The 21,725-nt window shown below is 36.3% G+C and overlaps 1 protein-coding gene across 12 annotated transcripts in view; it reads right to left on the bottom strand.

Moving 5' to 3' along the window:
- The window catches only part of CEP112 (centrosomal protein 112), a 289,816-nt gene that overhangs the window by 139,723 nt on the left and 128,368 nt on the right, over positions 1-21,725 (bottom strand). For all 12 annotated transcript variants that reach the window (XR_006416568.1, XM_044449448.1, XM_044449445.1 and 9 more), the window contains 3 exons: positions 15,940-16,075; positions 13,701-13,808; positions 2,856-3,038 (listed from right to left, as the gene is read on the bottom strand). Coding sequence is in view for 11 of the 12 variants with exons in the window: in XM_044449448.1 (XP_044305383.1) it covers positions 2,856-3,038; positions 13,701-13,808; positions 15,940-16,075 (427 nt within the window). In the remaining variant the exon portion in view is untranslated. The remainder of the gene's footprint in view (positions 1-2,855; positions 3,039-13,700; positions 13,809-15,939; positions 16,076-21,725) is intronic.

Genomic DNA, 21,725 nt, shown 5'->3' with positions numbered 1-21,725 from the left:
TAAACCTGGAAACATGCGTCAACTGTTGTCACCACTTTGGAAACAATACCTAGTATTACAATGTATTCACACAAATCTCTACTTCATGCATTGCAAATTTATGAGAATCCTATTTTTACATTTATTGAGAACGGACCTTTCACTACCTATCTTTTGGAAGCTATAAGACTGCAGTGATGCACCACATACAAGCAAATGCTTTTTGAAAATCTTTGTTTTTTCAGAACTTGACGCAACTTCACCAGTCACCACATGTAATATGAAGATTTGTTTTTACAGATGTAGTAAAAATGTCAGAAAGGAAATGGCATATATCTTTTTAAATTTTATCTCAAAATCTCCAATCATGAATTAGCTGCATCTTTCAGAACAAGCAATATTTATTTATCAGACTGATTGTTAGTTAAGGTAAATGAAGAAGTTGGTTAAACAAAAGCCTTCAACTATGTCATTGGGTAAGAAGAGATGAGAAGCCATATTGTAGGTATATAATTTACAGAAAAACTTATTTAACAGCAAAGCTATTCTTTTATGTATTTATACCCTAATATCTACTAGGGTATTATATGGCAAATATTGAGATTATTGAAGCCATGTCACTATTATCTTATCAATAATGCCACTATTATTTATTAAATTAAAATACATGACCTCTTGAACCGACCTTCTACCGGCAACACCCAATAAATCCTGGCAAGTATAGTAGTTACCAGATAGCCTTTTAAACAAATGGCCTAGTCAAGGGAAAGGTCATTCTCCTTATTATACTGTCATAATAATGAGCCTAGACAATAGGAAAGCTGATAACAAGTTAAACATTTTCAAAAGTAGCATGTTCAATTTTCAAAGCCCCTTTATAATTCATTAATTGCCGAGTAGCAGCAAAGACATATGGGAATACATAGAGGCCACAAAGAATATAATTTGCTATGGTACTGAAGGGGTGGAATTATAGAACTATATGTACATATATAACTATACATATATAGGTATATACTATAAATATATATAACATTCCAGTAATCTGTTCTATGAACACAACTCATGAAGATCACATGAATAAGACAGCAAAGACTAGAGAGCTTCACAAGTGGCATCTCTGAATCCATATGTCTATTCCGTATCATCCAGATGATATTTAGGATAGCTCTATGTCCATGCAATCAATGGAACTAAAGTGAGTCATTAAATATTTAAATTCCAATGACTGTAACTAAATTTGGGATAAATGCTTAAGATCCATTGATTACAATGATTTTCTTTCCTGCACTGTATTCTTTGCATGTACGCAACTAATGAAAAAAGCAGTAGTTCCAATTCTGTAGACATACATTCTTTACATATTAATGTATTAAGAACATAGCTATACATGCCATACTCACAATTTATACTGCACATTCCTAGCAAAAAGTCTAAACAAAGTAATCCATGTCTCAGTTTCAATTCTACATGTGGAAGAAAGTGATCAATATGAAAAAATAGTGGTGAAGTATTACCCAAATGATCAGGTTGCTACCCAACTTTCCAAAAGCACATATTTCTTGTTCTTAAGCTTACATGAAAGTTCTCCTTCCTCTACTAAATATCACAACAATGAAGGAAAAAGTAACAGGTCTCTTCAGCTCCTAAATTTTTGTAAAGATGAATACATGACTTTTGTGCGGCAAAAGAATAAAGGAAACCATTAATGTTGCTTAGGTATAGAACATACTAGCGCGACAGTCTATGTTTTTAGAATGATACCTACATAGCCACTGCTTTCCATCAAGCATGGAGAAAAGAACCCAAAGAGAATGAAAGTATATGTTGGTTAAAGCACAGAAACAATGATGCTTATTTCCATACAAAATTATGCAAACTATTCTAACATAACCGAGAAAGTAGTCGTTATTTGAGTACGTTTTTTTATTATCTTCACTTCAGGCCTCTGAAACACATACAATCTGGAAAATAATCTGTGCTTAGATACTCCCATAATAAATGCAACTACCATCATAAACAACCAAGCATTTTTTTTGACCAAATGAAGATAATTTTCCATGCTGACAGTGCAAATTTCAACCATATGTTTGAGGAGTCAAATGCTACTACAGCTGGGGATTTGACCAAATGGGCTTCCAACAGTGACCATAGAAATGGGAGGGGTGTGTATGCATGTGTATGTATGTGTGCGTATATGTTATAATGTATATGTATGTGAATATATGTAATAAATAATAACACTTCTTCAGATTCAGACTCACACAAATATATACATATATTTAAAAATCATACCTAATGGAAAGCAACCCAAAAAACATTTCATGTGTTTATCAAATGAAGTCAGTCAATCACATGCGAGAGGGAGAAGGAAAAAAAAAAAAAAAAACCCAAAACATCAGGAGAAATTATTAAGAAATCAAGTGAAAACTTAAGTACAAGCAATTCGGGGGCTGCCTGCAGAGATAAAAATGAAAAAATATGAATAACTCCAATATATTTAATACAGATTTACTGGGGGGGGGAGAGAGTAGGAGGAGGTTATTGTAGATAAAGGGGGAGGGAGAAATACCTTTTTTTCCTAAATCCATCATGAAAGAAAATGAGACAAGATTATAAATAAGAGGCCAAGTTGTTGCACACCATGGGATTCTTAATCTGGCTACCTGTGGTTTTTTGCAGTTAAAGCCTTTTACAGCAGTGGCAGGGGGAGGGAGCGGTAGAAGGGAAAAAGAAAAACAAAAATGTGTTTATATGTCAGTTTTGCAAATGATCAAATAGCGTGCATCAACAACTACACTGGAAAACAGGAAATACTGTTGGTTTTGTTTTTTAAAAAAGATATCTATGACTTTTGAAATGCTATTGATTATTACCTGCGCATCTCGCTTCCTGCATTCTTGAGTTTTATTGTCGTACTCTGTCATGGCAGCCCGAAGCTGTTTTTCTAGTTTCTCAATTTCCCGTTCATGGTCTCGGACCAGGCAATCCTTTTCTGTGTTATGCTGTTGGAATAGGTGCGTCTTCTCCTGTTCATGCTCCAGCTTCAGCTCTACTATCTGATTGGACAATGAAGAGTACAGTTCATCAATAGAACATCCTTGTCGTCATGACAACTCATCTTACAGCTTAATTTTTCTCCCCCCACACAATTTTATCAAGTTTGTTTTATCATTATTTTTACATCATCTTACCTCACCCTTTAAAGGGAAAAAAAAAACCCTTTTGTCTTGAGAAAAAATAAAATTCCTTGAAGCAATTTCGTTATGCATGACAATTAAGCAAGTCTGGTACATTCTTAAACCTCATATACTTGTATGAATGATAGAACATTGAAAAAAATCACTGTCGCATTCTGTGTATGTTTCCCCAAGTATCCTGCTGTTGCAATCCAGCAGTAATACAGCTAAAAAATGGTTAAATCATTCGCCCATGCTCTTCACGCGTGCACACACACACAAAAGCTCAGTCAAATCTTTCAAATATTTTGATATTATTTCTCAAAAATAAAAGCCAATCAACACAACTGTATATATACACATATATATTCTCTTTTCGTTAAAGTTTTTTTTTTTTTTTAAGCTGCATTATTTCGTTGTCAGCTACGGTAAACCAACATAAACAGATGTATGTGTTTCAGGAGGGCACCTGCTGTGCAGCAAGCTTGCGCCATGATTTCATAAGAAGCATTCTATTCTCAGGAAGGATCCTTTCCCAGTCCACAGCACACTGGATACGATGACCTTGGCCAGTCTTAGCCTCTCCCTGCTAGACTGAATGGCAGCCTGAGACCAAGGGCCTGGTTGCCGCAGCTTTGATACTAATCCTCCCAGGCTGTGCACAATGGCACCCTACCTGGCCTGCAAACTATAGCCAGCTAGGCTGCCTTTGAAGCAGGTGATGAATAGGGGACTGCAGGAAGCCAGCTTTCCTAGTGAACTCCAGGCCACACAGCTGCTAAGAACAGTCACTTGGATTTTTCTTCAGTTTTGGTGGATTTCAAGAGAAAAAAACAGCTGTTATCGAGAATATGTTGGATATATTCAGCGTGAGAATCCTTCTTCTTCTTCTTCTTCTTCCAAAAAGAAAGCAAACAGTAGGAGTCTGCTCAAAATCGATCTTGTTTGTGTGAGGAAAGCGCACAGGCACCTCATCTTAAAGGGATAGCATTCATTTTTAAAAAACATGCATTCTCTTTCATTGTCAATAGTTTCATGATTTTTGTAATGAGCGGATATTGTTTGCCTTGTGAATACTATAAAAATGACCCTCGTTCTGGAACCAAATAGAAATAATAATAATAAACTTGATTTCCAACCTCAGAAAGGATACGTTTGTACAAAACATCTTAGCATGGCTTATTGAAAAAAGCATCATGACTGTAGCCCTAGGAAGGAAAATATTAATACATCAACACTGATAATCAACATTTTATGTGGAATTGTACATCAGTTAAAATTAGTTTACTGAAAACCTCTATTATCTAACACATCTAAGATTGGTCTAGGTATATTAGGTAATCAAGGTTTCCTTGAGCCTTCTTGATTGCTTTGCTGTAAAATGAATACTGGAATTAAGACAAGTCAAGATGGGACCAAATATTTTACCTAAATATACCACAACAGAAGGTCAATTTATAAGTTATGCCTAGAAAGAAAAAATTAACTGGCATCAGTTCCTCTTCTCCAACTGATTTGATTGACTAATTATCTTGCCTCTTATTGTTGCTCCAAATGAGTTCCATCATTTACTGGAATGTATAAAATATCCTTGTCAACTTCTAAAATATGAGAAAAGTCAGAACCACCTAATTTACTTTGTGGATCTTGTCCGCATTGTAACCTTGCTTTCTTTTTCATTCATCAGAGTTATAAAGAGAATACACAGCAAAAAAAAAAAGTTCTCATATTAGATACATGTAGGGAAGTGATGGAAACAGAAGTCGTTATGAAAGCTCTGAGTATAGAACATGTCCACTAAGAAGTCAGTCCTTAAGACTGAATGACCTGCATAGGAGAATGCTAGTTCTGTACTCACTGGCTCAGACACTTAATAAGGCCACTACCCTGGTAGCACAAATTCATTAGAAGAAACAGAGCTCACCCTGCTTTATCAGGTCTCCTGACTGCAGCCTGTTCACATGACCCATCTGAGCTTTAATTTCTTGGATGCACTGAGTAATAATCAAGATGGAAGTCTGAGATATGTTTAACTATCAATGGACAGCGAAAAAATAAATAGGTGCTACCATTTCTAGCGAAGATTATGAATAATTATTATAATGATGATATCACATTATACCCCCCCTCTTCCTCTTGCATGAAAACCTATATGTAAGGGTTAATAACAGTTTAGCTGCTACCTGCAGCTCCCACTTCTCTACCCACTTCAGTGCCTACTAAGAAGCAAAGTAAATAAAAACAAGGGAGGAAAACCAAGTTCAGGACACTGCTATAGTCTGCACATCACTCCTACATCCACTTCCCTGTTGCTCAGCCTTTTTCTCCTTGCATGCTTATCTCCATCATTCACCGTTCAACAAGGAAGATGATGGAGAACAATACACATGCAGAGTCACTGATGTACATTTAAGTGTTTTCTGGCAATCTGCAGCAGCAGAAGAGTATGTAGGATTATGTGGGAGTACGTGGGAGCATCATTAGCCATTTATTTTCAATATCCCTTCTCCTAATTGCCCTCTCTTTGGCCCCCACTAAATTGTCCATGGAAGCTGAAAGAGATACTTATGTTGAAAGATATATGTGCTGGCACTTAAATATGCATGTATTTAAACAACTCAGCAATTGACACTTCTGAAATCGTTGAATGCAAAATTAAAAAAACAAAAAACCCAACCAGTGAGCAAAAATTCAACTTATAATTTTCCTACACTGTAATTCCCTATGGTTTTCAAAAATTCTATAAATACATAACAAAATATAAAGCATGTTCACACAAAACACAAACATTAAAACATTCAGGTTATGTAATTTACTAATACATCCTTATCAACACTTTCAGATTTCCCAGATGAACTATTAAAAATCTTAGATCATAACAGTTATATACAGATCTCCAGTGTGTATTATCAGGCATTTTGCAAAGCTATAATATACACAAAATAGCTCATTTCTCTAACAGAATAGTAGTGTTATGAAATGCAATAAACATGACAACAGTCCAGGCTCTAATTTTAGTTGAAACATCTCTTTAATAATCTTTATCATTATCATCCAACTTTTTAACATTTCTACTACAACCTCCCCATCTCTATACCTCAACAGATTATGACTTTCTGTTATCTGACATTTTAATATATTTTTTCACCCTGCCAAATGACAGTGTATGGCATTTTATAAGCTTAAATTGTATAAGCTTTTTCTGTAAAAAAAAACGAAAAAACAAAAACTGCAGTAGAAAACCAAGATCCCTTTGTAAATACAACAGTCATAATTTATTGGGCATTGTCAAGTGTATTTTAAGTTCTTTTACACTTTTACAGATATGTATCTTTAAATGATAATATAAAATTTCAAATTATTTTTTCTTCCAACACTAACAAACTCTGTTTCTTCATGACCATTGTGAAAAAAAATCCTTGTTTGTTTGTTTGCTTGCTTGCTTGCTAAGATTCAATTGCCTTTGTGAGGATGGTACAGCACACATTTTATGTTTATGGTAGCACATGTTGCTCTAGTCGCCAGGCTAATCAAAATAGTTGACTTGTGATCAAAACTCCTGACAAGTACAATTAAGTGGACTAGAGACAGTTCCAGTTTTATGAATCTGCAACCTATGCAACAAATTTTGCACAATTTTTGTCATTTATCACTAGGGCAGAGTCAAATTAATCTTAAAAAAAGATTAACTGACACACTTCGAGGTTGTACTATCTATTGGTCAAAATGTGAATTAAAGCCTATAGGGAACATCAGGACAGCCAGTGTTGCAACCAAAATGGCAATTCACTAGTGTTCAGAAGTGCTGAAATATCTTATTATACTGTTACCCAAGAATATTTTATAACTGATTAAACTGGAAAAGTGGGTTACCAGTGGAAATACAAGGGTTCTTCAAAAAAACTTTCCTCACTCTTAAAAAATCTATTAAGAATGTCAAAAACAAAATACATCACTTTTCTATATAGGCACCTTTCTTTGCAATATAATTTTCCCAGCATCATACCAACTTTAACGCCCTCAGCAAAAAAATATATTTACAAAACATAAATGTGTGGAAACTTTTTGGAGACCCTTGTATATTTGGCTTGGAAAGAAGGATATTACTTAGGATAAGATTAATATTCCTAAAATGGCAGTCCTGCCAAAGATAATTTATGGTTTTCCCTAACATATTCCACAAATGTATATTCAAACATTTTATACAATATTTCGTAAATTTATTGTGTGTGTGTGGAGGGGTATCTTCATTTTAACAGCTTTAAGAGAACATAGTTGTTAATCAAAAAGGGACAATGTAATTTTTCAGATTTTAGTTTATCTATTTTGGAGTAAAATTAATTGGCACCCCTTCTTGACTGGATGGCACTGGGATCTAGATTTATCAAAAAGATAGGACTGGCTCCCCTAACCATTTTTGTACTAAGAAATTTGCCATGTAATGCAATCAGTTATAATTTGATCCATGCTTCCATGCTAATTAATTGTATGGGAGAATTCAGTTTTGAAATAAGAGAGAGAGCCTTTTACGTGGAAGAGTTGGGCTGGTAGCAAAATCTATAGTTTAGATCATGTAATAAGACTGGATGGTATGTTTTTCAGTATTGCCAATTAGATATTATTTACTAATGTTAGTAAATAATGCCAGTTGGTAGTATATTCAGCTGCTGCATTTGTTGGGGTTTATATGTGTGCCATCAGAGGTGTGTTTCAGTGCTTCCAACGCTTTTGGAAGAATTTACTGCTACTTTATCTAAAGCTAAGCTTACAACAGAAGTTAATTCCTTGAGTAAAAGAGTTATGTCCAAAATGTCAGGGAATAATGGAATAAGGAGTTGGAATATTTTACATATACTAATCAAAAGAAAGTTGCCTCAGCTTTCATATGTACTATTTCTGTATATTTAAAACTGAGGTTGATTAAAAAAAACTTGATGTTTTGCTTATATGGGACACCGGTCAGTTAAGAAGAAGTGGGCTAGCTCTGCCAGATGTTGGCAATGTGATGAACATAAACTGAGGGATATAATGTCAGTATATCCTGTAGTAGGATCCTTTAGGTTGGAAGGAATTACACATACAAATTTTGTTGCCAGAAAAATCAGTGATAACAGTAGAACTTTTAAATCATGCATCATGCCTCTGTGATGTAGGCATTAAAAATGGATAGCAAAAGTAGAAGTTCAGAACTCCTACAGTTGCAGAAAGGCAAGCTTGGAAGGATAAACACACACTACCTATCACTGAGAGTCCAAGTAATAGTTTTCCTCCCCCAGATCCTTGGAAGGTGGCTAGCAGATGTTTCTATCTCAGGAAGTGGAAATGTTTCATTTGGCGGATTTGCTGACAGTGGCATCATAGCCAGCAACATTATTTCCAGATCTTCAGGCAGGATTGTCCTTAAAGTTGGCTGGAAGAGGAAGATGAAGAGCAAGCAATAATTCAGTAAAACCAAGTGCCATGGCGTATCAAATGGTTTGGGTACTGTGCAGGTCAGGAGTACACAGATAGAAGGTGCCAGTGATTGTTCCACATGGTGAGGCAGGTAAGAGTAGTGATGAGCAGGATGCCCACAAGGAGAGTATTTGTACCTGTAATCATGATGGTGCCAAGAGAAGCTGTGTTGTCACAGTGAAGATCAGTCCTTGTAACATTTGGGAGATCAGCTGTAGTAACAGAGCACCTAGGGGAAGCAACTCTGATAACCAGACTGATACGGTTTTGAGGAGAAACACTCCTTGAATTTTTCCTCTGATTTTGACCTGCTACATTGATCATCCTTAGGGGAGTTCTGGTTGCATGGGAATTGCAGCTTTTCCAGAATTGAGGTTGGTGGTCAGAGTGTAGATTGTAAGACTTCCTGTACCCAGGCTTTTTGCTTTGGATAGTCATTGGTTCATTTATCTCCATGCTGTGGCTGGTCTTTTTCTTCTTTTCTTTTTCTTCAGTTCCAGAGCCCAAGGATAAGCTGGGTATTAAATTTTGGACTTGGTAAGTTTGCCTTTATCAGTCTTGACATTGCCTGAACTATCCTTGCCTAAAGTGCTTCCTAGTTTTGCCCACTTCAATCTGCCTTATCCATATACAGACGACTGGGCATGTTTATATCTCATTGAGAATGGAATGGTACATGCTTGGTATTCTTTTGAGGGCATTTGAGGGCTTGATCCAAATACTATTCCCACTCAGTTTAATGAAACCCTTTGAGAAATGCAAATCCTGCACAAATACTCTTCTCAGAGAACATAAGCCATGCATATCTGGTATTCTACTTTGCCTACAAAATGGAAAAAAGCTGAATTTTGCACTTGGGGCCTCTTTATGAGATATTAGAAGCACCTTTCAGGATTCCTGAAAACCTGCACAGGTGAGTGTTGAAAATTACAACCATTGAGCACACAAGCCTTAAAGTGGCCCTCAAGTGGCTCCCTTAATGGAAATGTTTTCAGTGTGTCCATACATACTAGTTTGTGTGCTGAGGGTGACTGAAGCCTGACCTAGACACAGAAACCATTTCAAAGGCAGGAAGGACGGCTGCCTTCTCTGTGGTGTCCAATGTCTTTGAAGTATCTAAGGCAGCTGTTCCTGGCAGACAGAACTCTTGCTGTTTTTTAAAAAACACTTTGTTCTACTTACAGCTGGCATATTTGAAAGTCTAACTAAAGTAAGTTTAAAAAAAAACCCATTAAAGATGCCCTTACTGGATACGTCAAAGGAAAAGGATAAATTGGCAGGAGCTGAATTTAAAGAAAGATGTACAACTGTCACCAACCAGGGCCTTGACATTATTTTTATTAATATGTGCAGTTCATTTAAAATGATCTGAAGACTAACTTTTAAAAAGCAGAAAAATTCAATATCTGAGGCTAGTGCAGGCATGTCTCCAAATACTTATTAAAGTAGTCTTCTACAGCTCAGTGCCCTCCACATACATTTCAATTCACTATTTTACCATCAGTATAGCGATAAGCAGCAAGATAAGGAAGGCGGGATTAAAGTAAATGAAAGCCATTTGTAAGACTGTGTCCTCTCTTGCTAGATTATCCTATTTCGAATGCTGATTTCCACTGCTGGCCTTAGCCACTGCTGAACTTCATGTGGGAAACACCATAAGCTAACCTTGAGGCTACTCTGAGTTTTCTCTTAAGAATTTTCTGTAATGATATAATAATGCATACTAACTTTTTAAAAGGATGATGCAAACCCATGGATACCTGTTAATAGCTGTTTACAATAAATAACCAGATACAGAAATGATGTATTTTTGAATGTCAGATACTGACAAAAATGAAATGATCACAATTCCATTCATGACCTTCTGCGAACTTCCACAGGTACACCTGTGATGGAAATAGAATACTGGATGAAGTGGGTTTTGGTCAAACCCAGCAATGCAATTTTTTGGTTGATTTGAAATCAAGGGGCCCAATATATATCTGCCTGTAAAACATGTACTCATGGAAAGAGAGAAAGCATATGTTGCTTATAAGAATATGGATGATCATGGTTACATGGCATGGATTGCATGCCATGAATAATCAATAGCAAGTCTCGTATCTGCAGAAACTTTACGATACTTTTCAAAAAGAGATGCACTCCTGGTATAGCTTGTATGTACTCCTGTCAGCTTGTATGTAAACAAACAAAAACAAAAATAAGCAGTTTAAAATTAAATCTGTTCTAGCTATGCTTACTACATCTTGCCATTATAGCTTCTTAAAAAGTCAGCACTAAGAAGAATTTTCTGGCATAGATACAAGCTGCTAGACTCAGTTTGGAATCTTTACTGAAGCTAGAATTCTGCTGGACAACAGACTGCAACAGGTACCTAGACAAAATTCTGGAAACTTAACTTTATGAAAAAAATGCTTTCACTGTACACATGTCCATTTCTCTGTCTTTTTATCTATAAATAACTACAACTCCATTCCATAATAGCACTCAAACATTCCAGGTTGCATATTTCAAAGCACAAGCTTTGCCATGATACTTTTAGTATACAACCTGAGGCATATTATATATAATACAGAGAAATGTGCTACATATTTTGTCTTAGGACTTAACAGTCCATTTAATCAGCATTTTAGAATGCACACATTCTGCTATCATGGTTGACAATCTTCCAAAACAAAGACATGATATCAAACTTAATTCTGAGAACTACAAATGAAAAGTTGGTACTAATAAAAAAAGATATTAGAATCCATGCATGGGACTGCAGAGACCACTAATCGAAAGTGCCTTCTATTTGATGTTACCTTGTAGTTTGTTACCAGAAAAAGAAAAAAAAACGAGGAAAGGACGATAATCTTTATTATTATCATCATCATCATCATAACATTTCTAATCTAGTACTCCAAGGTTTTTGAGAACATGAAATCACAACAAAGATGAAAAAGAAATGTGCATATATATTTAAATATGTTTAATGGATCTTCTTACAAGTTGATGCTTAGTAGACGTTGCTTTTAGACATTCATTGTAATGAAAGTAGCAGATACGGACTGATGTTTTTCCAGCACAGCAGATACTGTACTGGGAAAGACAAACCTAACAATATTTTTACAGTGATCTTGGCTATTACAAGGACGGCATGTTGAAGATAAGTTTCACAAGTTTGCATTGAGTATGCGCTGCTAGAGACCTAAGGACACAATAGAGCATGTCAGTATGGGAAAAATGCAGGCACTTAAGTATATTCAGATTTAAGCAAGAAGTCTTATGAAACTTTAAGGACTAAGAAACTGTACTGTGCTTATGTCAACTTTCAGCTACAAGAGCTAATGCCAAAATACATTTGTTAGTATTTAAGATACTACAAAGCTTCTTTCTATTTTGCAGGCAACTATGGAAATTGGCCAAGAAATAAGCACTTCAGAATCTATAAATTCAACTATGGATTTAGAAGTAGATTAGCTTTTTTTGGGGCCATGCATATTTCATAGACTGTTTCTCCCCACTTCTGCACTAATTTGTACTTATGCTGATTTATATCACTTAATGCATGTTAGCACTAATGCAAATTAGTACAAATAGAATGAAAGTCTGGGAAAAAAACCAATTCAGTGAATGAAGAGACAATAAGGCACCTGATAAGACATAAAACACATCCACGCATACCTAGTTGCAATAGACTACTTTAGTTACACCTGTTTGAAGAGAATTGCTTAGAATGTTGTCTGCATGTTTTCTCCAATTAATATTTTTGTAAGTTAAGGAGTTGAAGTTGTTGAAATGAAAGCTGAAGATTCATTAAACTGCAATGTACTTAGGAGGCGAGCACATAAACATCCAAACCCATAGCTCCAAGCTTGATATTTTGTATGACTCCGACAATCCCTTCAACCTTTGTAAAGTTAGTTACTTTTTTTTTTCTGATTTATATCCTGCCTTTTTCCTACAAAGGGCTCTAGGCAGCTTACATCATTCTCCTCCTCCATCTTATCCCCACAACAACAACCCTGTGGGGTGGGGTGGGCTGAGAGTCTGTGACTGGCCCAAAGTCACCCAGTTGACTCCATGGCCGAGCGGGGACTCAAACCCCGATCATCAGAGTCCCAGTCCCATGCTCTTAACCACTACACCACACTGGCTCTTTCAATATTAGTAATACAGAAAGAAAAATTAGAGCAGTCTTCCCCAACCTGGTGCTGTCCAAGTGTTTTTAGACTACAATTCCCAGCATTCCTAAGCAATGGCTGAGCTAAAAATCTAAAGGGGACCAGGGTGGCATAGGCTAGAGAAAGGGGATGAAAGATATCTACCCTTATCAATCAAGGACAATCTGGACATGCATGCCAATATCACCATCTGGCACCCAACCACTTTATGTCTATATTATTCATATAAATCTCTTACTCGTCTTTTGAAGTGCTGAATGAAGATGAATGCTAGCTCCCCATGCTAGCACATTCTAGCAATGAATGAGTGTAGTTTAATGAACAAAATATATCTACAAAATTACACCTCACAGGGCAAAACTTTTAGGGCTGAAACATGATGCTGTATCAGAATTTCTTAGGCATTTAATTTTGATTGTAGTAATCATAGCCATCAATGCAGTTACTGGTATGAGTTCAGATGCAGGGTGGACTAAAATTAAGGTTCCAAAAGGTCCTGTATTGTTATTACTAAAGATATTGTACAATCTCACTGATCTCATGTTCTCACTTTTTTCTGGATCCTGCTCCTGCCACTACTATCAATATAAAGAGCAGCAAGAAGATGAGATTTAGAAGACTGGGCGTGATTTCCTCTGAAAATTCTGAGGAACAGCAGTGCACACTGAACATGAGTCAACATGGCAACAATTTCATTTTCATTTACAGAAAGATATGATAGTATGCATAATGCTCAGAGCTAGGAAATCCATAGGAAAAAATAGAAAAGTCTGTCAGAAGGCCAACCCATAGTACTTCTGCAACTAAACACAACAGTTTCTTTTTGTCAACAATATTAGAAGAACTGCAAAGACAAAATAAACAAATTGGCTACTAGGTAAGTGTTAGAAAACTCCCTTAATTTTTAAAAAAGCAAACCAACCTGTTGTTCATATCTTTGCTTGAGTTCCTCCAATTGCCAGGAGAATTCTTTTGATTGCTTTTCACGTAGAGATTTTGATCTGCTTAGATCTGCTTCTACCTTCTCCATCTGAAAGGTAAGATAGATATTAAATGGGTTCTTTCAGAACAAACTCTGCCAATAATAGTTTCCTCACCAAATGGATGAAAACTATTTTGCAACATTAATGAGTCTTGTCAAGTATAAATCAAAGGTATCAAATCTGTAAAGTGACACAAGCACAATCCAGTCAAAACTGAACTGTTTAAAATCCCACTGATTTTAAAGGGAAATCAGTTGCTAAATTCTAAGTTTTGAATCTGATGAAGAGGACCTTACTCCATGAAAGCTTTTAGAGAAAAAGTATGCCAGTCTAAGTGCTATTCTTTATTGTTGAAATGAACTAGGAAAACAGCGACCCAGTGGCACTGAAGAGATCATTGTCTCAAGAGATAATGAGGGAGAGATCAAGAAAGGTTGAATTAACTAAAGTATTTATCCCCACAATATTCATACTACAGTCTAATAGGGGCAGCTGGAAAGTACAGTAAAACCTTGGATTGGGAGTAACTTGGTCTGTGAGTGTTTTGCAAGACGAGCAAAAGGTTTTTCTAAATTTTAACTTGCGGTATGAGTATTACGCGCACTTTGCCTGCCAAGCATCATGTCACACTGCGGGTGTGAGTACAGCATCATCTCCTGCCCCCCGAGCACGCCTGCAATTGTGCCTGTCTCCCCCCAGCGCGCCCGCGATCGCACCTGCCTCCCCCCAAGCACACCTGTGATCGCGCCCACCTCCCCCACTGAGCACACCCGCTTCAAATTTTTGTGATAAAAAAAAAGTTACAGAACGGATTAACCTTATTTACATTGAATCTTATGGGGAAATTCGCTTTGATATACGAGTGCTTTAGATTACGATCTTGTTTCCAGAACTAATTATGCTCACAATCCAAGGTTTTACTGTACAATTTTTGAAGCAGTAAAGGAATAGGACAAAAAAAATAGCAGGATGTAACTTGGGATTTCAACCTCTCTGGAATTCCTGTCACCAGGTAAAAATGGGTGTGCATGACCAATTTATCACAACCAAGTGAGAGTTGATCATAAACCATATCCAATTTAAATACATCCATCCCTATTTCTTCATTCTGTATTTAATGTGAACTTCACAAGCAACTAAAATCTGTTCTGTGCAGAATATGCCATATGCACTGAATTAGGAATACCTTTAGGTTCCTGAGCAAAGAGAGGATACAAATTTAAGAAATTAATGTTTCATTCAGAAAAATTATCTAACACTGAAACATATTACTTAACTGCAGAGATTTACACAGACCACAAGATCTGCCTGGACACCAGTTCAGTAAACTGCCCGATTCAGTTTGTACAGATTTGGAGATCCTAATGTGGATCGTGATCTGAAAATCCAAATCTTTCCTTCTCCCATTGGAAGTAAACAAATATGAGCTAAAACTGTTGCTTCTGTTTGCTGGAATTGAATGACATTTACAAAAATAGTCATGTTTCGTAGTAAAGTTTTGATCCATGGCAATAACCTTGTTCATCTCTACTCTAACTGCTTCGAGTGTAGACTGTCCTCCTGCAGTGGCATCTTTAAAAATCCATTATACAAGTACATCTCAATCACCATTGCCCTTATTTTTTTTACTGATTTGCTTGACCAACTTCCATTTCTCTGACTTTCCTAAAAGCTACAATGTCATGAGCACTGCTCTAAAGGAAAATATTTTTTATAATCATATTTTGCGCCCTACTTAGGCTACAGCAATGAAATAATCTGAAAATGTTTGCTTTTCAAGTCAGCATCATGTGTTATAAAAATAATGAGGTTATCTGGATAAACCCAGATTAATTTCTTCAATAAAAAAGAGAGGGTGGTGGCAAAAATATATGAAAAAGAGTAGTCAAGACTTGTCCAAAGAAGTATATCAACTAATATTGTATTGAACTCCTGGAAAAACCCTATCCAGTAATACACCTACAGATAGTTTTGTAACAATGACAATTTTGGCCTTTTTCGAAAGATGAATCAACTGCTAACATCCTTTTTTCTGACTTGCTGGCAAAGCCACTACATTGTGAAAGGGTTTGATGTATCGCTATCAAGTGAACTAATGTTTCTGGCAATATAAGAAGAGAATATGCTATCCCACTGAGACAGGTAGTTGCAGAAAGGCTGGCATTGTGACCTCCTCACCTGCTCTTTCATTTCAGCATAGACTTTTTCTGAGTTCAGCTCCACCTGCCGCTTAAACTCCTCCAGGGCAGCATCAGCCTGCTGGGCTTGCAGCCTCTGTACCTCCATCACCTGAGTCAGCTGCTCCTCCTTCTCCCTAGAAAGTCAGGGGAAAAAAGCATAGTTCGAATATCAAATAAAAGAACATGTGTGCTGGTGTAAAAGGAAGGCCTTTAACCCTATCCATTTAAAAGACTAATCAGGTTTCAATTTCCTGTCCATGGGTATGCCAAAATTCTCTTAGTAATACTTTGAAGAGGAGACTGAATGATAAATCAGAGATTATTTTTACTTTTTTGTTGAACTGGGAATGCCTAAACACAGGACTGGCCCCTCTTGAAAGTTACCCCATTTTCAAAGCCTTCAGCTTTAAGTGAAGCTGAAATAGTACTACTTTATTGTGTCAGATACAACCCCTTTCATTAATCTTTACTTAAATAACATTAAAACATCATCCAAAGTTATTTAATCAAGAAAACGTTTTGCAGTATATAGCTATATTGTAAGATTAACACATCAAGAGAAGCATATCCCCTCCACCATCTCTTCTAATATAGAAAGAGGATTACTTGCTGTCTCATATATGTCAGATTATTAAGTACGGAAAACATGACACACATTGGGATCTTCTCAAGTCAATTTAGTGAAAACCCTTAATATGCAGTTATGGCATCAATTTAGCATTTTCATGGGTGACATGACTTATACTTCAAAAAATATATGATTATCCCAAATCAATGTCAAACACTGAACATCTGCTTTTAAAAAGCTAAAATGCAGGTATTGGATACATTAGAAACCCATGTACCACAAGTGACCCTAATATGGCTGGTTCAAAAAACATGTACAGATCCGATTTCATAACAACCTTTAATCCTGGGGTGCTGCATGCAGCTGACAAGCGCTTAACCAATCAGCTGTTCCCTTTGCTTCTCAAGTTCTGAAAGAAGTATGGATCCACATGCTGCAAACATGCCATTATCTATACATTGGTGAGGGATCCCAAGCTTTGCAAAGCACAGGAAAAATATTTGGAAAGATTTTAAAGCTTTGTGCATGACCACAAAAATGACTCATTGTGACTAAGCTTGTTCTGCTGCCATAGTATACTAACTGTAGTGGAGTGGAGTGGGAGAGAAATGGGAAACTAGGTGGAAATAGAATCAAGTATTCTGGAGGAAGACAAGGCTGAGTGAGTGGAGCACTCCACAGCTACCATTTCTCAATATAGAGAAACATTTTTTTCCTGATTGTCCTTTATTAATGGTATTAAAAAGCAATTTGGTCAGATGATGTATTTTCACATTTTACCAACTCACCGTTCTCTTATACATGTATACTTTAGGCTGATCTCTCATATAAATCAAGAGGATAAGTTTACAAACACATTTTACTATGGCATTTGCTTCATTGCAACTTAATGGAATAATACAACCCTGACTAAGTTTATTTATTTAAATATTTTCTTGCTCAAATACACTAAAAGCAACCTACAATCATTTGTAAAAGTGCTCCTGCATTTACTTTCCAGATCTGTACACAGCAATTCCTTTATTGGCTATATACCCTTACATGTTACAAAATTGCTACATTTTTAGTATGAGGAAGTTTTAATTTCTGAATTAAAAAAAATATATAACAAAACTACAAAACAACCACCACCAAAACATATAGCCACACGGTAACGATCAGAGATATACTGAAGCTGTCTTGAAAGTATCACTACTAATAAATATGTGTGCATTTATGTTCACACATATACACATATATATTTGAAGTTCCTGTTCCATGTCATTAATATAGGTTGATGTAGAGGGACCAAATGTCAGAATGAGTGTTGAAACAAAGTAGTCACCAGTACGATATTCCCTAAAAGGATGTCAGTGTTGTGAGATCTTCAGTTGAGGAAGATGCTTTGTCTTTCCACCCCCACCCCCACCCCCAGCCCCTGCATGGTGAGTGTCTTTTAGCCACCATGAGGGCTCATGTAGTTCAGCTGAGGTAGCCAGAGGACAGCTCGCAGGCTCTGAGAATGCAATTCAGCAGTACATTGACATCTTTGAAGAAGGACAACCTATTTAGGACAAAGCTGGCATGTGTAACAACTTCTGTCCAGAAGAGGGTCACATCATGTGCACTAATTATACTTCTGCCATCCCACACCACCAACATTGATTAGAGGGTGATAGGTTTTGTTGTTGTTGTTGTTGTTGTTGTTTTCTGAAACAGGTGCCATGGAGTCCAATATGCCGGAAAGAACAACTTTTGTTGTATAAGGGGCCATTTCAGGTCAGGGGATATGGACTGCATAGAGGATGGTGCTACTATATATTGATGTGGTTAGGTGCTCCATAGGCATTCTAATTCCCCACTCCAACCTACTCTGAATGTCTGGATGACAACAGGATTGTATTTTAAGAGACTTAACATACATATATTGTTGGCTTAGTTGTCTTTATAGAGCTAACCAAGTCCTCCATTAATGTTGGGGATTCCAAGGCAGTGAATGCTACTAGGCCAAACAGGAAACGAAACATATATTTTATCTGAAGATGTTGCCAGTGTGTGTTTCAGGGCACATGGAATGCGCTCCCCAGAGAGGTTCACCTGGCACAGTCATTATATGTTTTTCGGCGCCAGGTCAAGATCTGTTTATTTAATCAATATTTTAATACGTTATAATGGGAACTGGTTTTTAACTTTTGTATTTTATTAATTTGCAGCCAGAGTAGAATTGTCAATTTATCTATTTTATCTTGACCTATGTTGTAAGCTGTCCAGAGATGCAAGTAATGAACGGCATACAAATTTAATAAATGAATGAATGAATGAATGAAATTTGATATGTCCTTTGTAAATCCATGAAGGAGAAGCAATTCACCATCTTTGCCTATTAACTGATCTAAAGTGAGGATACCTCTCTCAGTCCACTGCCTCAGAAGAATGGTGGTCCAGCAATCTTCAGATTTATATCACACTGGATTGTGAAGTTCGTATGCGAGAGAAGGTCAAAGGGCATTTGATGGGCCGATATCTGCCATGTCTTTCTGGCTGCCTGAATGGAGGGTGGGGTAGGGCCCTCTCTGTTTAAGTGTGTGGTTCCCAGTGCCAACATTGGGTGATTGGTGTCAGATGTGCAGATTCTAGACCTATCCAAGGGGGTTGTTGTGGCAAACAGGTATTGTGCCATTCCATGACACATGAGAGAAGAGATGTTTGTTATATACACTGAGATCAGGGAAGTTGATATCTCCCTCCTCCACGGGCAGTTGTAGTTTTTTATGTGATTAAGCACAGCAGAGAGTGTCCCCAAAGAAATTTCCTGAATACTGCAGTGAATCTTTGAAATATGATTTGGGTATACAAAGGGTTATGCTCTTGGGGAACATATGCTATTTGACACAAAACAGTCATTTTTAATGTGTTATTTTACCCCACACACTGAGAGTGAGTGGGGCCCATCTTTCTAGATCCATGAATTAGTAGGGGTGTCATATTCAGCTTGATCAGTTGTGAAATGTATTTGGGGACTTTCATTCCCAGACAGGTAATATTTCAAAACAAAAGGCTTGTACCCAAACAATTTTTATTAGCCTAACAATATGTACATTTCCAATGAGTGTTATTTTCCCAATAATTAAAGCCTTTGAAGATAAAAGGCTCATTATCAGAAATAGCATATAACTGCTAACCTATACATCTCAACAGAGAAATTAATCACAAATGACTATAATGCAATCCAAATAACATGTCAACATAGCAATAAATTCAGTGGATTTTATTTCCAATTGAGTGAGTGTAGGATTCCAGTTTAGGATGCAATCATATACAAAATTTCTTTTAAAAATATAATTTTATCTTTGCAAAATATAAAGGTACATCCTCAACTTTCAGTCACATGAAATAACCAAAAAGAAAAAACAGAAAAATATTTATTTATTTATCAGATTTATATTCTATGTTTTCCTTACAATGAACTCAAAGCAGCTTACATAATTCTCTTCCTCTTGCTCTCAATCTTATCCACATAACAACCACCCTGTGAAGTAGGTTGGCCTCAGAGTTTGTGACCTGCCCAAAGTTACCCAGTTGATCTCATGGTCAAGAATCCAGATTGCCTGAGTCCCAGGTCCATGCTCTTAACCACTCCACCACACTCGGTCTCATTATACAGAATCATATAATTTATATTTCAGCCAGTCAAGCACTGAGAGTAAACTGGTAGATGTTTTACCAGTGGTATATTTCTCCAAAAGTATAGAGAAAATAGATAAGAACTACACCAGAAAGTGTTGGAAATGTGAAAAAGTAGATGGAACTTTTTACCATATGTAGTGGTCATGTGATCACTAAATTACAAAAAAAAATGGAAAGAAATACATGCGAAAATACAGAAAATTTTGAAAATTAATTTCACCATGACTGCTAAGACTATGTTGTTGAACACAGTACCAGAAACTCTGCCAAAGAATATGGTACAGTTATTCAAGTATATAACTGCAGCCAAAATCATAATTGCTTCAAAAAGGAAAGCAGAAGATAACCCAACTATTGAGGAATGGAAAAATAAATTATGCAGTAATGGCAAAATGGACTAATTATGTAAATAGAAAATCAGCCAAAGAATTTAATGATAAATGGAAACTCTACTATGCACAACTTACTTTATGATGGGGATAATAGAAAAATCTACATATGAATGGAGTGGAATTTTTGAAAATATTGTTGGAGAGTAACATTTAAATGAATGCTTCATTTAAATGAATGCTGCTTCATTATTACAGCAAGGAAAGTTATAGAAATAATATAGGAATAAATTCTTGAAAATATTTTTTGAGAAAATTGTTTGAGATTAGAAGAATCTACAATGATTTTTGCTAAAAAAGGTGATTGACTAGAAAGGACAGAAATTGTTGATTTATAGAAATTTTAAAAAAACACTGACATTATATGTAAAATTTGTTTAAGAACCCTTAGTCTTTCTTTGGAAATTTTACTTGTATTCTTAATTTTCTTTTTTCCACTTCTTAACTTTGCTGTTATTAAAATGAAAAAACACAAACAAAAAACCACAGGGGCAAACCAGCTGCTCACAGGAAACCCACAAGCAGGACACAAATATAAGAGTACCCCCTTACCACCCATGTTCCTCAAGAAGTGGTACACATAGATGTACTGCCTCTGATGCATTCTTCATTGTCTACTGGTTTACTATATCATTTATTCATTTACAACATTTTTTTCATCATCATCATCATCATCTTGCATTTATACCCTGCCTTTTTCTGTCTTTTGAGGAACCCAAGGCAGCTTATATAGTCCTCCTTCACTCCATCTTATCCTCAAAACATAGTTTTGAGGTGGGATAAGCCAAGAGTGAGTGACTACCCCAAATTCACCCAGTGAGTTTCACGGCCGGGAGTGGGATTAGAATCCAGGTCCTTGTGCAACACTCTAACCACCATGCCATTCTGCCATTTATATACCATATCAACATATTCCAGATTGGTAAATGATAAAGCTAAACAGAATAAAGCACACTGAAACATATAAAGAATAAAACATTTAAAACTTAGAAACAGGATACAAATTAAAGACTGTGGCTGTTCTATCAAGGAGTGTTTCATGAAATAAAGACATCTTTACTTCATGAAGGAGCAATAACAGCACAAGATTGGTGCCTTCCTGAACTCCAAGAGCAGGAATTTCCTCAGTAGGAAAGATACCACACTGAAGGCTCCAATATG

This window comes from Varanus komodoensis, unplaced genomic scaffold (assembly GCF_004798865.1).
Source record: "Varanus komodoensis strain SLA01 unplaced genomic scaffold, ASM479886v1 scaffold59_1, whole genome shotgun sequence".
Lineage (NCBI taxonomy): Eukaryota > Metazoa > Chordata > Lepidosauria > Squamata > Varanidae > Varanus > Varanus komodoensis.
The sequence above is the reverse complement of the archived record's forward strand: the minus strand, read 5'-3'. Positions and strand labels throughout refer to the sequence as shown.